General features: G+C 40.9%; 1 protein-coding gene across 1 annotated transcript in view; it reads left to right on the top strand.

Moving 5' to 3' along the window:
• Window positions 1–13,856, top strand: part of chmp2ba (charged multivesicular body protein 2Ba) — a 30,368-nt gene extending 16,512 nt beyond the window's left edge. Inside the window, exons 4-7 of the mRNA XM_080752997.1 lie at window positions 5,301–5,403; window positions 7,427–7,533; window positions 9,948–10,150; window positions 10,508–13,856. Coding sequence (XP_080609123.1) covers window positions 5,301–5,403; window positions 7,427–7,533; window positions 9,948–10,067 — 330 coding nt within the window. The 3' untranslated portion in view covers window positions 10,068–10,150; window positions 10,508–13,856. The remainder of the gene's footprint in view (window positions 1–5,300; window positions 5,404–7,426; window positions 7,534–9,947; window positions 10,151–10,507) is intronic.
• The last annotated feature ends 7,135 nt before the right edge of the window (window positions 13,857–20,991 follow it).

The following is a 20,991-nucleotide window of genomic DNA, read 5'->3' as shown; positions in this document are numbered from 1 at the left end:
ATTTACAGCCGCGCTCGGGTCGGGCAGCAAGTGACGCTTGGCCAGTTTGATGTGACTTGCATGTGACTTGCATATAACTCTATGGGGTGGATGTGGTTACTGCTTTCAGACTGAGTCAGATGTCCTCAGATCCGATATGGATCGGATTTGAAACCACCTCTGGATGTGGTTTTTCAAAATCGGATTTCATGTGACCTGCATGTGACCTGTCTGGATTTAGGCTATTTAAAAAAAATCGGAAATCCACTTAGACACCTGGTTCTTTAGCATGGGGGTCCCAGGATCTCCAGAGGTCCTTGGCAGGGGGGGGGGTCCCGGGGGGTCTTAATTAATTAAATGGACGGGTCCATTTGGTTCCATTTGTACACTACACCAAGGGTCACCAAGGGTCCTCAGAGTAACTTTTTCCCTTTTTCATATTAACCACTTGAACCCTATCATCCATATTTGGAGAAATTTAGCCGAAAATAGACGATCTACAAGCTCACAACGCCTCGTTGTGAGCTTGTAGATCGGCTATTTTTGACAAAGAGCTTTTGTGTAGAGGAGAAAAAGAGCCGACTAAGTACAGAGTGAAAGGTCAAGTTTATTAAGTATTGACGGTTCAAGTGGTTAAATATCTGAAAACACAAATTGACATGAATCCAAAATACACTGATGATTGTGCTGTCAAACAATGAAACTATGGAATCTATGAACAGGTTGTGGGGGTCCCTGCTTCATCTCTCCCTCAACTAAGGGGTCCTTGGCCTGAAAACGTTGAAGACCCCTGCACTACACAAATGATTTTACAATGTGGATTGGGGCCCCAAAGATAAAAGTTATATCAAATGATGGCATGACAGCAGAGTAAAGTGTGTATAAGATGTATGCAGTTTTTATTATTGATTTTTTTTATGAAGGCATGTAAGAAAAAGACTGCCTTTAAGATAGCTTAAAGTAAAGTCTTGTTACGGTTAGGCTAACTGCCAAGAAAATCTAATCTGAGTTTAGAAAAATAGATTTTTGGAAGCTGTGAATATTTTCAGAATTGTAGAACATAAGAATTGCGTTTCTAATGTCAATACCTCTTCACTTTATATCTGCAGTATTTAACCCTGGTGAACTTGGCGCTTGCCTTCCCCTGTCATTTGACTTCCGGCGAGAGTCACTCTGGGACGTACTGCAGGGGTTTTCAAAGTGGGTGACGGGGCACCCTGGGGTGCCGTGACAGCAGTCCAGGGGTGCCGCGAGATCATTTGATAATATTTGGAATTCATTTGGACACTTGAAAAAAATGTATTTAGTATCATTTTAAACTTGAAGTACAAAGTTATTTTCAGCCAGTTCTAACCAAAATGGCTGTTATCTCAACGTTTTCCTCGCAACATAATCACTAAAATATCGTCACTGTCGGGCAGAAACCTCGTATCTCCAAGTTTCAAATGTGTACGTCTTTTGCCCTGCTTCATCATCACACAAACCTAGTGAAAACAGACGATCTACAAGCACCCAACGCCGTGCTTGTAGTTCTGCTGTTTTCACTAATTTAGTACATTTTATAGATGATAAATACAAAACGGTTTTGGACATACAAGGTTTCCACCCGACAACGACGATATGCTATAAATATAAGGTGCTGGGAGTGAATATTATAATGTAGGGGTGCCTCGGATTAAAACAATATTCATGGGGTGACCTGAGACAAAAAGGTTTGGGAACCCCTGACGTACTGTACTGGTGGAGCACAGTCCTCTAATTAATACAGCAAAGATTAGCTGTATTAGAGTCCCAATTAGTCCAACTTACTCCAGTGTTGGTCCAAAGGATCTGTACCAGATCTGTTTACCCCTGCACGCCTCACTGGAGGGATTCAAAAACAGCTCTTAATAAGACTGTGGTTGTCTCACATCAAAGTGTCACTGAGCCCCTTCCCTCAGAGTCACATCCTAACAACCCACAGTAACTGAGGGCAGAACAGACCTACTAACCTAGTTTAATTACAACGGGTACACATTATTGTGTATCATATTTTATGCTTTAACTTTTAAAAAATAGCAGATATACAAGCTCACAGCGCGGCGAGCTTGTAGATCTGCTATTTTTGAATTTTTTTGAGAATTAGAATTTTGACCCGATTCTATAAGTGTCTTGAATCCTTCTAAGATTTTTTGAAAAAACCTATGTTTCCATGTCAGCAATCTGGCCAGCCATCGTCAAAGAAAAGGTCCTTTTCACTCAACTGGAGCTCAGTTAGTCTGTTCTTGAGAGACTACTATGTCAGTGGTTCTCAAACCTTTTCATGTGAAGGACCCCCAAAATGATATTTATTTGGCCACGGACCAGCATGTCAAAATATTTAGTTCCAGGGACCCCCCAGAAGCAACATTTTAGTTACAAACGTTCGCTTTGAAAATACATATGTTCAAAGATTTGCAAAACATTTCACGACTTTTTCAAAAATAGCAGATCTACAAGCTCGAGCTTGTAGATCATCAACACTCATCTCTATGATGACTATAATGGACTTGCCAGGGGTAATGATTCATGCAAGTATTAGAATGTGTTTTTTATTCATCCAATGATACTTATTGTCATATTATATCTGTCGTCATTTCTCCACCACTTGGTTAGAAAGGACTCCTTCCTCTGAAAATAATTTTAGACGTAATGGTAAAATTATATTCTTTATTCTATTCGCGTTTGAAACGCATGTACATTTTTGTCATTTCTGAAATACAGCTTGCCCTTTAAAAATGTAGATTTCCATTGACCTATTAGAGTAGACTATTAGAGAGTTCTGTGAGCTGATATGTTTCTGTGATTACCTACATGTCAACATGTCAGTGTCACTGATGAATGTCTTCATGTGGGATCTGTTGCTGGTTGGCCGGTTAATGAAGTGTGGTGGGGATGGAGATTACATCCACAGGTCTTAATGTAATTAGGCTTCAGGTTAATGAGCTATGAAGAGATTAAAGAAGTGTGTGTGCAATCAACCCATATTTAGACATCCTAGTGTCCCTACTCTGTGAAAAGAGCAGATCTACTAGCTCGCCAGTCGTGACACGTACTAGATAGGCTAAGAACAGCAGACCAAGAGCACCTCAACTAAGTTAATAGGTAATTTTGAAGGTTTAAGTGGTTAAAATCTCGCTATTCCTATGTCCCATCATTTGGACTAAGGGAGTCGGCAGGTTAGCTACTCACCTGCATCAGGGTTACTGAGGTTAGGTTTAGGTTTAGGTTTAGGCATAGAGGTTAACATTCACCAGCATCGGCAGGTTAGCTTTTCACCAGGTTAAAATTCACCCTTGTAGAAAGGATGAACCGTGGGAACAGATGCTATGTGTCAATGTGGACACGCTCCCAACCACCAACCTGGCATTTCTACTGTGGGCATGACCTTATTAGGGATGGAGCCCTAAACAAGGGTGGCTCCATAACCCAATAACAGATGTATTGATTACCCGGTATCGATAAGCTTTGGACTTATCAAGCTTGTTATCCAGCATAGTGGCCAATAGTGTCATGTTTAAACAATCAAGACAAGAGGCCATCAAGAAATTATTACAGTACTTTCCATAATATAAACCATTTAACACTTATTGCACACTATGGTTGTTTTAATGATATTGAGTGATTTAATGATATTTGTTACACTTGTCAATTGTCATATTCATAGATTGTGGTCAGCAACAAACTCACAACTGGCCAATAAAAAAAAGATACCAGTTATGTCCAGTTATTGTCATGTAAAATAGTGCACGTGTTTTCAGACACACACACAGGTTGTCTTGTAAGAATGTTGCAGCTTGTGCTCAACGTTCTTCTGTGGGTAGATTTAGTTTTCTGAGCCTTGCACAGTCTTCCTCTTACAGATGTGTAGAGTTGTTGTGTAGGCCAGGGGTCTTCAACGTTTTCAGGACAAGGACCCCTTAGTTGAGAGAGAGATGAAGCAGGGATCCCCACAACCTTTTCATAGATTCCATATAGTTTCATTGTTTGACAGCACAATCATCAGTGTATTTTGGATTCACGTCAATGTGTGTTTTTAGATATTTAACCACTTGAACCGTCAATACTTAAACTTGACCTTTCACTCTGTACTTAGTCTGCTCTTTTTCTCCTCTACACCAAAGCACTTAGTCTGCTCTTTTTCCCCTCTACACCAAAGCTCTTTGCCAAAAATAGCTGATCTGCCATTTTTGGCTGAAGCTCACGGAATTTGGATATATGGATATGTATATTTATTATATAATATAAAAAAGGAGAAAAAAAAAAAGGTTTCTATCACACAATGATTTGGAGGACCCCCTGTAGTGAATCGGAGGACCCCCTGTAGTGAATCTGAGGACCCCCTAGGGGTCCCGGACCCCCTGTTGAAGACCCCTGGTCTAGGCGGTTGTGGAACGGTTTTCTGACACTCAATTTGTTGGAAGGGAAATAGAGCTGACAGGCTGCCTGCCACTCAACTGGGAAAGTAGGCCATGCTTGTGTCAGTGCTTCACACTGTGGAAGGAAGAGGAAGGATGCATCATTTGTGTGTGCGCACATGTTTTCTTGGCTTCCTGTTTTTTTTCCGAACACAAAGGATATTGATATTTTGCAGTATATTATAATGAGGGGAATAATTTGATTGGTCTAACTCACACATGGGCAACTGGCGGCCCGGGGGCCACATGCGGCCCCCACCTTGATTTAATGCGGCCCACAGGTTAATACCGGAATACTGATATATTATTGATTATATATATTATTGTTACAATTCCAAACATGACCTGCTTTAATTCCGTCAGTCTATATTATTAGCTTATGACTAGTATAGTAGTATTAAAATGTCTTTTGTTATGTCCAATGTATTTGTATTTAGGTTCATAAAGTTAACATGAGTATATAACTAAATGCGTTATAACTTAAATCAAAATGTTACATTTCAGGGTTCCAATTAAAAAATAACAAAAACGAATTCAGGATTCCAATTCAAAAGAAGCAAAAAATAGCAGATCTACTTGCGATGCGTTTTGAGCTTGTAGATCTGCTATTTTCTGCTTCTTTTGTATGAGATACTAGAATGATAAAGTTGGACGTAGCGATATGCAATGTGGCCCTCGCCATCATCAAAGTTGCCCACCCCTAACCTTCTTTCAAATGTGTGTGTGTGTGTGTGTGTGTGTGTGTGTGTGTGTGTGTGTGTGTGTGTGTGTGTGTGTGTGTGTGTGTGTGTGTGTGTGTGTGTGTGTGTGTGTGTGTGTGTGTGTGTGTGTGTGTGTGTGTGTGCGCGCGCACGGTGTGTTTGTGTGTGGTGTGTGTGTGTGCAGACGATGCAGGCGGTCAATAAGAAGATGGACCCTCAGAAGACGTTGAAGACCATGCAGGACTTCCAGAAGGAGAACATGAAGATGGGCATGACTGAGGAAATGAGTGAGGACACACGCACGCGCGCGCGCGCGCGCACACACACACACACACACACACACACACACACACACACACACACACACACACACACACACACACACACACACACACACCAACCGCACACGCACACACACACACACACACTCACAAACGCACACGCACGCACACGTGCGCACTAGGTCATTAACACAACGGCTGCCACCATTCACTTACGCTTTATTTTGAAGAGCCCCGGAAGCTTCGTGCGTGTGCACGTGTGTGTGACATTTTACATGGCGATTAATTGTCACTCAAATAATGGCGATTAACGATTTAATTGTGTTTTCGTCGTTGACAATTACATTTCTGTTTGGCTTTTAGGCTTTGAAGTTGCACATGGCAGATATGACACATGACCTAAATATACAAAGAAATTACTGACATATTTGACAACTTTATTCTTAACTCATTTTGTGGATTAAAATGTCCAGCGTGCCTCCCGCAGGCTGCATCCACGACCGTTGTCTTATTTTGAAGGCCAGAAGTCCATAGCGTAAACACTTCCGGTCTGACGTCATGACGCTCGTCGTCAACATGCCGTTGTGTAATGGCGGAACGGAGCTTTTCAACATGTGTTATATAAGCGAGAATCTACTGCCATCTTCCCTTTGAAAGTGTTGTTTGGAGATAATGGACATTAACACATGGCCTGCTCAGGTTTATAACATTTATAGCTTTTGCTGCTGCCACCATTGACTTACGCTTTGTTTTGACGTGCCTCGCAAGCTTTGTGCGTGTGCACGTGCGTGTCCAGAGAAGATTGAGGAGGATAATCCATTTGTTTACAAACGCTCGCGGAACTAAAATCCAAACCGGGACCGACCATTGCGGTAAAGTGTCGCCGTGAAAACAATCAGATCTCTGCTTCTCTGGCGCTGTTTTCATCTCATTCTTAGATAGCCCTTCTTATGTTTCAAAGTAGAATCTAAAGCAATGTAAAGTCCTTCCGCAATGTCTCCCCCATTCTAACTGTCTGCAGCTGCATGGTGACGTAATGGACTCAGGTCATTCAGAGGGCAGCTGCAGGCTCGTAGAGTTAACTCTTCGTTGCCTCGTCTGTCAACGAGATAGCTTCCTTTTGGCAGGGGGACACCTAGTGGCCTTAACTCGTCACTGAACGAGTTTGGCTCCCAAGTTGTTAAAGATGAGATTCCCCGTCTGTCTCAATGTTATGGGATTACTATTTTGTGCCCGTGGATCCGTGATGATGATGAATCAGCGAGGGCGATCGTGTCAGGAGGTTAGACGCATCAAAAGGTTAGACGAACCGCCGTTACAGTAATAGAGTACTTTTCACGAGTATTCTCGGGATCGGCGCAAAATGAGTTAAAAAAGAACATTGATAGCAGAAATGGCTGATCTGCAAGCTCACAACGTGGGATGCGGGTTACCATGGAAACCTTATCTCGTCTGTGAACGAGTTTGGCTCAGGAGCAGCCGTTGTGTTAACGACTTGTGATTTTACTGTAAACTAGGGCATTAACGACTTGTGATTTTACTGTAAACTAGGGCATTAACGACTTGTGATTTTTGCAAGTCGACTCGACTCAGTAAAAAGTTGAGTTGAAGTCGACTTCATCGTTTGATGACGTCATCACATCACACACAACCCCACAAATAATTTGGGGGGTCCCCAGATGATTAACTTAATGTGCAACATTGTTTTCTCACTCAACAGTAAACAAACCAACATAAAGTTTAAGTGTATTGAGGGTATCTGCACATTTCTAAAGTGCCAATTTAAGGACTTTTTAATACCTCTAAAATGGCAAATTAAACCTTGTCCAAATTGTCAAATATTAGAGGCAGAAATTGTGAAAATAGCAGATCTACATGCTCACAGCGCCTCGCATCGCGCCTCGCATCTTTCAAAAAATCGCTACCAACCGCTGCATCGCTCCAAAGTCCACGTTGTGACAGAACATCGATGTGTTTGCTTGGCGGTTCGTTGACCTCCCTCTCCACGTGTCCCTGCCCCCCCCCTCAGTCAACGACACTCTGGACGATATCTTTGACGAGTCCGGCGACGAGGAGGAATCTCAGGACATCGTCAACCAGGTGCTGGACGAGATCGGCATCGAAGTCACAGGAAAGGTGAGAGAGAGACGGAGCGGTGCCTGTTGGCTGCCTGGCTGGCTTGAATTAAAGGAAAACTTTGTTTTTTTACAACAAGGGTTCATATTTTAGATTGTAATTAGAGAAAAGAAAAAGTGAGTGTTAAAATGTTTTCATTTGCTTCGTTCTATTGTTTGATCGCGTTTACCGTGCTAAAATGTGGGGCATGCGTACGCATGGGGGCATGCGTACAAGTGGCTAAATATGTCTTTTTAGACACAATAAGCCAACAGTTTCTTTATTGCTATTTACAGAAACACTTCCAGCCCCCATAAGTCACATCCAACCATGAAAGGTTGCGTTGTGTTTTGGGAATGGGCTTATTCTGTGTAAAATGACATATTTAGCCACTTGTACGCATGCCCCCAACCACTGAAATAAGAATCTATAAAACAATAGAAAGGAGTAAATGAAATCAATCGAACACTCATCTTTTATATTCTTTAATTACAATCTAAAATATGAACCCTTGTTGTAAAAAACTAAAGTTGTCCTTTAACACTCATACTGCTTACTAAGGCTTTGTAGCGCCTGTCCCCCCCTCTGCCCAGTCCTACTGTATGTTCAGAACACTGTAACCCTATACCATACTGTACACAGGGTCAGGGGTATGTGCCGATCCCGCGATATCTCGCGAAATATTAAAAGGTATATTCGCTTTGAAAATACATATAGTCAAAGTTTTGCACACATTTTCCCGACTTTTTCAAAAATAGTAGATCTACAAGCTCGCATGTGAGCTTGTATATCTGCTATTTTTCACTGGTTAAAGCATCCAATAATTCTAGGCCTGAATGGGTTTTAATACATTCCAGAATGCACAAATGAACCACTGAGGATCTCTACTGTGTGGATTCATATTTGAGCTGCGTAAAAAAAATACTTTAGTTTCAACTGCCTTTTAACCCATTTAGGCCTGAACACATTATGACGCAATATTTTATGCTTGAAATATAAAAAAATAGCAGATATACAAGCTCACAGCGCGGCACCGAGTGCTGCGCTGCGAGCTTGTAGATCTGCTATTTTTGAAAAATCGTGAAAATTAGAATTTTGACCCGATTCTATAAGTGTCTTTTGAATCCTTCTAAGATTTTTGGAAAAAACCTATGTTTCTATGTCAGCAATCTGGCCAGCCATCGTCAAAGAAAAGGTCCTTTTCACTTAACTGGAGCTCAGTTATTCTGTTCTTGAGAGACTACTATGTCAGTGGTGCTCAAACCTTTTCATGTGAAGGACCCCCAAAATGATATTTATTTGGCCACGGACCCCCATATCAAAATATCTATTTCCAGGGACCCCCCAGAAGCAAAATTTGAGTTACAAACGTTCGCTTTGAAAATACATATATTCAAAGATTTGCACACATTTTCACGACTTTTTCAAAAATAGCAGATCTACAAGCTCGCAGCGCGGCACTCGGTGCCGCGCTGTGAGCTTGTATATCTGCTATTTTTCACTGGTTAAAGCATTCAATAATTCTAGGCCTAAATGGGTTTTAAAAAGAGCCAGAATCGCTGCCAGGAGGAGATGAAGTCTGCACAGATCCGCTGCCACATGGTGGGACACTCTGCCTTCAGCTCCACTAGCCTGTCCATCTGCTGAGCGTCTGGCTCCCCCTGGGGGTCTTCATGGGCTATTACCCCTTCATGACCACAGCTTTTCCTATAAACCAGCACACAGCGGGAAGCGAGCAAATAAAACAGAAAGACAGTTCCTCAGAACGATGCAGCGTCTGTTAATGGGATATTTCGCTCGTAATAAAGCGTTTGAATAATAATTTGTACCAGCCTTCGCTTCGAGAGAGATTTTCACTCTAAGTCAACCATATGTTGGATATTTGCTTGCGACGCCTTGTGCTGAGTTGAGTCCCTAACAAAATGTCCTCTATGTTGTATTGATCATGTCTTCATTGTGCCTTCAAGACAGTGTTAATTGTGTCGACTAAAACTATGATCTAAAATGTATGTTGACTCCCTTTTATCACCGACAAACTACATAGAAACTAAATGAAAAGACCAAATAGCCGATATACAAATAAAAACTAGACTGAAATGTTAGGGAGGGACTAGAAGAGGAGAAGAGATCCAGTACAACTACTGTATCACAAGTCATTTTATGCGAGTCACGTTTTTATGCGTGTCGTGCTCCGAATATTGCCGATCTACAAGCTCACAAAAGGGATCATCCCATTATGAGCCTCCTTCCACCACCAGCAGACTCTTAAAAAAAAAAAAGTTCACTTTAATATGCGCTAACAGGTTCAAGATTTCGGTCCAACCGGGCTGAAAGTCTTCCAACACGCACACAGCTTTAATGTGTTTGTGTTGTTATCGTTTGGTTTTGATTGTGTACGAGTGTTAATGGGGGGTTGCTGTTCATGTGCGTTCCAGATGGTGAGAGCCCCGGCCGCAGGGAGGAGTGTACCCGGAGCCGCCTCCTCCTCCAAACAACAAGCCACCATCTCAGACGACGAGATCGAGAGACAGCTGAGGGCGCTGGGAGTGGACTAACACACACACACACACACACACAGGGGCGTCACACCAAATTCTGGGCTGTGGGTACAAGGATTCACTGCGGGCCCCCCATGAATGTTAACTATTGAAAAATAGCAGATATACAAGCTCACAGCGCGGCACCGAGTGCCGCGCTGCGAGCTTGTAGATCTGCTATTTTTGAAAAATCGTGAAAATGTGTACAAGAAACTTATGTTTCTATGTCAGTGGTGCTCAAACGTTTTCATGTTCCCCAAGATATGATATGTATTTGGCCACAGCTAGACCCCTTATCTCAAAATATTTAGTTCCAGGGACCCCTCCCCGGAAGCAAAATTTGAGTTACAAATGTTCGCTTAAAAAAACATATTCAAAGATTTGCGCACATTTTTACGACTTTTCAAAAATAGCAGATCTACAAGCTCGCAGCGCGGCACTCGGTGCCGCGCTGTGAGCTTGTATATCTGCTATTTTTCAATAGCTAAAGTTACTAGGGCCCCTCCACCACCTTGGGCCCTGGTAACTCAGTCCCACTTTCCTACCCCGTGTGACGCCCCTGCACACACACACACACACACGCACGCACGCACGCACGCACACACACACACACACACACACACACACACACACACACACACACACACACACACACACACACACACACACAGTAGACACACTTGCACACAATCGTCTCAGATGTACAGATGATACACGTTGTCGGCGAATGCCTTACAGTTCATAGAAGACGAATATCCGATCCTGTTCGCGAGAATTCAAAAATAATCACCACCTCCTGTCTCTGAAAGGGCTACACTTTTATTGTGAGCTTTATTCAATTCTAAGGCCTAATTTGTTTGCTTGGTAATGCGGTGATGTTGCATGTTGCCCAATGCAACCGGAAGTCGTATGATGGAGTATGGATTGGGCTTAAAGGTTCCACCTGGGCGTCTGTTAAGGCCTTTATACACATGGCTGAGGGTTTCTTGAGGGTCAAAAATGTTAACAGAAAATGTTCTCCAGGGTTCCCACGGTCATGAAATTCCTGGAAATATTTTGAAATTAGAAAAATATTTTTCCAGTACTGGAAAAGTTTTGGAATTGATCAAGGGTCCTGGAAGGTCCTGGAGAAAATAGCTATGCATTGTCTTTGGTTATTGATTTTGTTAATACCTCTGAAATGACAAATTAAACTTTGGCCTCAAATATTAGAGGCAGAAATTGTGAGAATAGCAGATCTACATGCTCATGTAGATCGGCTATTTTCACAATAAAACCATGTGATAGGCTACAAAATTCCTCTACTCTTAGTGCTCGTCAGGGTGGGGGGTCCCCAGTTCAAATATGATTATTTCGGGGGTCACGGCCTGAAAAGGTTGAGAACCACTGGCATACACTACCTGTCTTTAGGCATTGCGCATAGGAGTAAGCGACTCGTTATTGAGTTGAATTATTGTTATATTATAGTCCTGGAAATCGGGTTAAATATTCTGGAAAAGTTTTGGAAATTAATTGGTAAAAATTTGTGGGAACCCTCTAGTTCTGAATGGTGGTGTTGAATGCAGATGGAACCTCGCGACTCAAAGCTAACGCTATCAATCTATTAGCCAATACTAAACAAATGCATCTGGTTCACTGCGTCTGAACGGACACGCCCAGGTTTACATTACCTCTGCATGGGATTAACTGTTTCTTCTTCCTTTTTTTCCCATCACTAAAACATCTGCAAACCTTTTTATTTTCTGCCCTTTTCATCGTCCTGGGGAATAGTTACTAATCATTACTATGTTGTCATATCCTTAGGTACGTCAGCATCCCCATGGTTATTGGTCATGATAGGACACTGGCAGTGTTAAACCAGTGTAGTGTCTAGCTGACGTTTAACCCCTTGGGGCTCAGGGTAAGGCCTTGTCTCTTCTACTTCACTTAAGATGCATGAGAATCCATGGTGTGATGATCGTTCACAAGCATGAGCTGGAACAGCAACTAATTGGCACCGCCGCTGCTGCTGTTGTGATATAACTGTCCAGTTTGTGCAATGAAGCACTAATTAAAACAAATTAAAAAAGATTTGATTGGCATATCAAAGAAGACTTTGAATGGATGTTTTAATGCTACTGAATATGTACGATTTAGGTTGTCCGGTCTTTTTGTGTTTCTTTTTTTTTTTAAAGATTTTGTTTTGGTTGAGCTTTCTCGTGCAAGACGTGGCACTGACCTCTCAGCTGCTGTGCAGTTACACACACACACACACACACACACACACACACACACACACACACACACCATACATACACACACCATACATACACACAATCACTACGGTTAAAGTTTTGATGGAAGTGTGCACACTAGGGCATTCACGAATAGCGATTTTTAGTATTCGAATTATTCGACCTCAAAGTATTCGAATAGTGGAATATTCGACAGGACTGGCCAAACTGTCAAATATTAAGTCAGCAAGAGGCGAACATTGTGAAAATAGCGTTGCGAGTTGCGAGGCGTTGTGAGGCACATTAACCGAGGCACATTAAATGTAATACCTACAATTCCAAGTGCTTGTCAGGGTGGGGGTCCCCAGTTCAAATCTGTTTATTTTGGGGGTCACAGCCTAAAAAGGTTTGAGAACCCCTGGTATAGAGCATTAACAAATTCATCCACCAGGGGCATTGATTAAAAAAAAGGGGAATATTCGACTTCGGTGAACAACGTCGAATAGTGACTTTGATATTCTAATATATGATGAATGCCCTGGTGGTGCATACTGATATGACACTGTGATCCAGGCCATCAGAGCAGCTCTGGCGTCATCTCTCTCAACCTGGACTTTGAGCTCTACGGAGGCCATAGCAACCAGGGACGTGCTGGGCCCCTGATTCAGCCCAGGAAAAAGAGTTGGAGAGGCCCTCATTGCGTGCTATGGAGAGAGATCTCTCTCTATAGCGCTGCTGCTGCTACTCAAAGATTTGCCATTTCAGATCATGACAAGTGACAAGCCAGTGGGCCAATTACATGAGTTATATTTCGTCGTTGTCGGGTGGAAACCTTGTATGTCCAAAACGGTTTGTTTTGTATTTATCATTTTAAAAATGATTTAAACTAGTGAAAACAGCACACAACGCCTCGCACCGCGAGGCGTTGTGTGCTTGTAGATCTGCGGTTTTCACTACTTTTGTGCAGCGGCCTTGTATGATGAAGCAGGGCTTTGCTTTGTGAAAAAAGTTATAATTTTGAAACTTGGAGATGCAAGGTTTCTGTCCGACAGTGACGATTTACTTTGTTGGCCGCCCAGCCCCCAAAATGGAATGACATTTTATTGTTATTCTTTTCCTAATGGCCGGCCTGGACCGGCCGGGAATGAACCGGCCGTTCGGGAGTTGTCCTGCTTTTCCCAATGGCCAGCACGTCCCTGATACCAACGATCGCCTGCTCATATTGGATGCAATCCTCGTCTTCCTCACAGCTCTGGGATTTTATTTCCATATTTATTGTCATTGCCAAAACAAATAGAGAAAACTATGAGACTGTCATTTCTCTGACATATACAATGCAGAATACTGTGTGTGTTTATGCATCACAAACGATACCTTCTTCTGTCTTATTTTCTTTTATGGTCGTCGTGTGTGACTGGAAAATGCTGGTTTATGCAATTTGGGTCTTGGTTTCAGTGCAATTGTCCAGTTGGGGAAAATGAAGATGGTTTCCATACTTAAAAATGTAATGTATGTATACTTCTGTATGTATCCTTTCGTCATTGTACAGTGACCCATTTTGGGGTGGGTGGCTTTTATAATGAATAAAACTCCTTCTGGTACAAAATGAATTTAGTCTGCTTTTGTCTTTTAGCCACTGAGCCAGTTTGGTGTTAACTGTATGCACCGCTCCTCTCCACTGAGCCAGTTTGGTTAACTGTATGCACCGCTCTTCTCCAGAGAACAGTTTGGTTAACTGTATGCACCGCTCTTCTCCAGAGAACAGTTTGGTTAACTGTATGCACCGCTCCTCTCCAGAGAACAGTTTGGTTAACTGTATGCACCGCTCTTCTCCAGAGAACAGTTTGGTTAACTGTATGCACCGCTCTTCTCCAGAGAACAGTTTGGTTAACTGTATGCACCGCTCCTCTCCACTGAGCCAGTTTGGTTAACTGTATGCACCGCTCCTCTCCAGAGAACAGTTTGGTTAACTGTATGCACCGCTCCTCTCCAGAGAACAGTTTGGTTAACTGTATGAACCGCTCCTCTCCACTGAGCCAGTTTGGTTAACTGTATGCACCGCTCTTCTCCAGAGAACAGTTTGGTTAACTGTATGCACCGCTCCTCTCCAGAGAACAGTTTGGTTAACTGTATGCACCGCTCCTCTCCACTGAGCCAGTTTGGTTAACTGTATGCACCGCTCTTCTCCAGAGAACAGTTTGGTTAACTGTATGCACCGCTCCTCTCCAGAGAACAGTTTGGTTAACTGTATGCACCGCTCCTCTCCAGAGAACAGTTTGGTTAACTGTATACACCGCTCCTCTCCAGAGAACAGTTTGGTTAACTGTATGCACCGCTCTTCTCCAGAGAACAGTTTGGGGTAGCACTTTATAATAACTATACACTATAAAGCATTAGTTAAGCATTAGTAACTAGTGAATTCATCATGAATTCATCATGAGTTCATAGTTTATTAATCATGAATTCATCATTAGTAAGGCATGATTTATACATTAACTGAACATTAGTAAACACAGTAGTTAAGCATTAGTAACTACTGAATTCATCATGAGTTCATACTTTATTAATCATGAATTTGTCATTAGTAAGGCATTATTTATACATTTACTGTACATTATATAACCCAGGTTCCAAATAAGGGTCAATTATATGGTGATAAAAAGTCAAATAAATGACTACCTGGTTATGCATACTGGTTTAAATAACTCATGGTTAATTCATTGCATCATATGATTTTGCTTAAAAACAACAATAAATAGTTGGTTCATCTACAGTAATAAATATGCTTAAAAAGGTTGAAAACTCATGCTGTATTGTGTAAAATGTGCCAAAAACATTTTATATGTGAGGTTAAAAAATCGGGCTTTGAACAAATCCCTTTAAGTGCACTCCACTATAAAAGGAGCACTGCCCCTTTAAGAGTCTCTTCCTGATACAGACAGAGTGTATGATCAACAGAACAGTGAGGGAACAGAGAGAAAAAACGTCAGACAAAAGACAGTTTTGAGCATTTATTTTCGAGAGTTTAAGTGTTATTTTTGTACAATATGAGTGTTTAAAGGCCTAGCCAAGTTAGCAGGAGTTTGAGCCAACAGAATCCAGTGCTTCAGTCAGCAAAAACGAACTTTGTGGCTAACAGCTAAGCTAACTGGCTGCTGCTCATCAACAAGCCTGACCAGCAGCTGAAGAAAGACAGGAGAGATAGTTTTGAACTGAGTGGATTCCTCTCCATGTGAGGCAACACACAGACATCGGATGGCAAGCTATTGGAGACCCAGGAACTGAATCTACAGAAAACATCTATTGGACCAACTGCATGGTTTGACCAAGTGACTTGAACAGAGCTCTGACTGACTATTTCTTGGAACTGAGATTTGACTTTGAACAGAACTCTGACTAACTAATATTTTTGAACTGAGACTTTGGACCGAGCAACTGAACTGTTTTGATCATCCACTGAGTTAACTGAACACAGATCTAAGGAAGAGAAAAAGACAGTGACATTTCATTTGGAAGTTAGATATTGACAATATTGCACTGTTTTGTTACTAAAATTGATATTGCACTATTTTTGATAATTGATTGTTTTTGATATTTTATTTTATTATTTTCTGTAAAGGTTGAACTTAAAGGTCATATTAAGGTTAAAGGAGAGTTTAAAGGTACTTGCCTGCACTTTTTATTTTGAAAGCATACTTAACCTGCTGAAAATAGCTCAAATAAATAGGTCTTACCTGTTTAAATAGGCTGAAAATATAATAAAGATTGACCGGTCCTAAATAGAAAACTATCTTTAGTTTGAATTAACTGGATTAAATATTTAGTTGGTAAACTAAATAGAAAAACTGACCTAAGAACCTGCTCTAAAAAAGAAAGGTGTTGAATGGTTTTTGAGAATTTTGTCTATCTACCTCCATCATTGTAAATAGTTTATTGTATGCATACTATTTTTGCTTCATTATTTCATTCAGTAAACTTGACGTCTTTATTATTCACATTTAAGCTCTTGTCTCTGGTCTATTCTTTTAGTCACCTCCTCACGAACCTAGAAATACGGGTAGCACTTTATAATAACTATACACTATAAAGCATTAGTTAAGCATTAGTAACTAGTGAATTCATCATGAATTCATCATGAGTTCATAGTTTATTAATCATGAATTCTTCATTAGTAAGGCATCATTTATACATTAACTGAATATTAGTTAACACAGTAGTTAAGCATTAGTAACTACTGAATTCATCATGAGTTCATACTTTATTAATCATGAATTCATCATTAGTAAGGCATTATTTATACATTTACTGTACATTAGTAAACACAGTAGTTCAGCATTAGTAACTGCTGAATTCATCATGAGTTCATACTTTATTAATCATGAATTCATCATCAATTAATGATTTATTAAGGTAGTTACTACTCGTTAGTTAAGTATGTTCCGTGAGCCCATCTAAAGTGAGGACTATTCATGCCTTATAAAGCATTTATAAATGAGATAGAAGCAGTGATGTAGAAAATGACCGTATTTATTACAAAAGCGGACACCTGAAACAACATAGTAATAATAAAACAAAACATTCATGATTAATAAGCATTAGTAACTGCTGAATTCATCATGAGTTCATACTTTATTAATCATGAATTCACCATCAATTAATGATTTATTAAGGTAGTTACTACTCGTTAGTTAAGTATGTTCCGTGAGCCCATCTAAAGTGAGGACTATTCATGCCTTATAAAGCATTTATAAATGAGATAGAAGCAGTGATGTAGAAAATGACCGTATTTCGGTAAACTGTATGCACCGCTCTTCTCCAGAGAACGACGTAACGCAGTCTGGTAATGAATGGTGTCAGACAGCACATTACAGCAGGGTTCTTGGCCAGTGAAAGGTGTTGAGGAAATAAATTAGCAACACACGCCTGGTTGTCAAATTAAAAAGCAAACGTGTGTTTTTCAGGGGAACACTGCATATTGTTATGTTGACATCTGTGCAAACAATGACTGTTTATTTTAACTGGTCTACTAAGAGTCCAGGGATTACAAAACCAATTAAACACCATTTCCAGAAGTAAAACAAATAAAATACACTGCACACTCCATGAAGAGGCAGCGTTGCTGTCCGAACGTAGTTTTTAATTCTGTGTAAACAAACAACATGTATTTGCTTAGGAAGTATGCGTCGACTCTGTATTGTGTTGATTACTGTTGGCCAGCACATCTAAAATAGACTGGTGCATTGCACTGCTTTGAACTGTGCACACCATTTCTACCATGCTGGTTTCTACTTTGCAACCTGGTGAATTGCCTCAAAGCTGCTGCTGCTGCTGCTGCTGTAGATACTGATGTGTTTATTTCTCCAAACATCCCCCTTGACAGCACTCTCTATTCAGTGGATTACAGATGAGACGAGTGGAGCCTGTCTGTGTTCAAGCCCCTCGCCCTGTTGGGACGCGTTCCATAGTCTTATTTATGATGCCCCAGTGACTCTCCTCTGATGATGGGTATAAATTGCAAGGAAGAGCGGGCTGTCGTGTTTGTATGTATTATTTATTTTGTGGAAAAAACAGAGACACATGTAATCATGAAAGATGGTGCAGGCTACAACAGGGATTTACAGGGAGTACTATATAGCCTGTCATAAGAAATTTATTACACTTAGAAATACATGGACAAAGCCGTAACGTTTCACATCATAGAGCTTGTTTGATACAAGAGACTTCTACACCAGGGTAAACGTGCAAGGTATGTATTAAGGCTAAAGCCAGACCGATATGTTGACCATTCATTTTACTTTTTGAAGACATTGCAGTCGGCACATACTGTAGGCAGGTGAGCAGCTGATGTGTACAGATTGTTTACCGTTTTCAATAACATCGGTAACTGGTGGTCTGGGCCAGTGTTTCTCAACCACTGTGCCTGGGGACCTTTGGTGTGCCCCTGAGAAGGGCCAAGTGTGCCCCTTGAAACTGCTTGAAAGACAGTATTGTATTTATCATTTTAAAAATGATTTAAACTAGTGAAAACAGCCCATCTACAAGCAACACTGTGTGCTTGTAGATCTGCTGTTTTCACTACTGTTGTGCGACAGCCTTACTATGATGAAGCAGGGCTTTACTTGGCGAAGAAACGTACACATTTGAAACTTGGAGATACAAGGTTTCTTCCCGACAGTGACGATATTTACACCCCCGTATTATGTTGGTGTGACCATGGATTTTTGGGACATGAAAAGTGTGCCCATGCTCTAATTAAGGCATTATACCTTTGGTATTAGTTTGGTATTCTGTCAAGTCTTTGAAGAAATTGTGCACTTGTCTATCCCTCTGTCTGCCTATGTAGGCTATGTGTATCAATCCATCTGTCAGCTGTCTGAATGTCTTTTCTGTGATGTATGTGTGACAAACTAATATTTCCAATATCCATTTTTACAAGAATATATCAGCCTGGTGAAGGCTCAGATTTGGGGTCAGATACTGCGTTTGTTTGTTCACTTTAGTGAGCATCAGTCATCTCATCTGAAACAGGTTCTAATTTATTTACACAGCACCTTGTCAGGTCAACGCATCTCAGCATCGACAACCATGAAAAATGACGTCTCCACCTGAAAGCAGAAGGCACGTTCTGATCCATTAGTTGGAAAAAGCTTCAAATGTCCGAAGTTACACACCCTGACTCGGTTACAACAAGCAATCAATAAATAAAGTTGGGTACAATAAAGTATTTCAACATTGTGTGTGTGCGTGCACGTGCGTGCGTGCGTGCATGTGTGTGTGAGTTAATAAATAGTTGTGACAATTACAATATATTACCATAATATCTTTCAAACTCATTTGAATTTCATGTGCTCGAAGGACCAAAGAAATGCAACAGCCTGTTAAATTGCAGTTAATATAAGTTAATATAAGTTAATATAAGGAATCTTCCTTAGTTTAAAGAGACAAGACACCAAGGGCCGAGACGGAAGAGACTCAAACTGGTCCTACAAGTAGCATAATAATTATTACAGTGTGTACTAACTGTATTAATAACTTATTAATAACATATTATTACAGTGTGTACTAACTGTATTAATAACTTATTAATAACATATTATTACAGTGTGTACTAACTGTATTAATAAATTATTAATAACATATTATTACAGAGTGTACTAACTGTATTAATAACTTATTCATAACATTATTACAGTGTGTACTAACTGTATTAATAACTTATTAATAACATATTATTACAGTGTGTACTAACTGTATTAATAAATTATTAATAACATATTATTACAGAGTGTACTAACTGTATTAATAACATATTATTACAGTGTGCACTAACTGTATTAATAACTTATTAATAACATTATAACTGGCTGAGCCACCAGGCACCCCTTCTCGTTTATCTTTCAACCACAGTAAACCAATGTGATGTACAGTGTAGTGTAGTGTAGTGTGTAGTGTACTGTAGTGTAGTCTATGCACCGCTTGACTCAAGGAAACTACAGCATGCATGTTATGGTCTAAATGCATGGTGTCAGAGTAGCAAACGTTAAGGAAAGTAAGCATTAGCACAAGGACGCAGTGCTGCTATGGGTGCTTGTCTGAAAATAGACCTTTTTCTCAGCAGAACATTTTCTACATTTTAAACACAGCTAAAAGTAATAACAATAATTATGGCGCTTGTGTGACATGGGGTAACGGTTATGGCTTTATCTAAATAATTCACACACTTAAGCTCAAGTGCTGTGATGTGCAGGTATGGTTCAGTACTAAGGCACAATGTGGGAACCAATGCTAAATATTTGTAATTACTGTAAATGGAAAGCAAAAAGCAAATATGTTAACCCTGCAATTTAAGTACAGCACTGAAGAACTCAAAGAGCTTTGTAAACATTTACATTCAAGTTACAACACACACTTGAGATGGATGGCTCTGGTCTCAACTAGGCCTACTGAAGTAGGGTTCAAGTGGTTAACCTAACCAGGTTAACCACTTGAACCCTTAAGGTCTTTGCACACAGGCGCTTTTATCCGCACGGATAAAACGGACAATTTCATTTTTTTTAAAGAAAACAATGATTCTCTACGACCTCATGCACACCGCATCTGAATTAGCCGTGCGACGAGTGGCTGCCGCCGTGCGTTTCTCTCGATCGAACCCAGTTCGATTTGTGCGTCTTGTCGCATGCGGTAAAAAAACTCATCACTCCTTTTATGACTCCAACCAGGACAGTTGCGTTTCTTCCGTTTGCTGTATGAATAAAACACATTGGATTTGGTGTGCAATGCTGTGCGGACTCGACGCTGCGGATCCCAAAAGGAGTCGTAAAAGGAGTGATGAGTTTTTCACCGCATGCGACAAGACGCACGAATCGAACTGGGTTCGATCGAGAGAAAAAAACGCAGCGGCAGCCACTCGTCGCACGGCTAATTCGGAGCCGGTGTGCATGAGGTCATAGAGAATCATTGTTTTCTTTTCAAAAAATGATATTGTCCGTTTTATCCGCACGGATAAACGCGCCTGTGTGCAAAGGCCTTTAGCGTCCCTATTCTTGGCGCGCGAACATTCTACAAAAATAAATCACAAGCTGACAACGAGTCACGTTGTCATGTGCTGTGAGCTTGTAGATTGGCTAATGTTGGTGGAGATTTTGTGTTGATGGGGGGAAGAAACGAACAGACGTACTACAGAGCCCTGGGGGACCCCCCGGTCAACCAAGTATTTATACTAGGGTTTA

Source organism: Nannobrachium achirus, assembly GCF_963921795.1.
Source record: "Nannobrachium achirus genome assembly, chromosome: 22".
Lineage (NCBI taxonomy): Eukaryota > Metazoa > Chordata > Actinopteri > Myctophiformes > Myctophidae > Nannobrachium > Nannobrachium achirus.
Note: the sequence above shows the minus strand (reverse complement) of the source record. Positions and strands in the feature narration are given on the sequence as shown.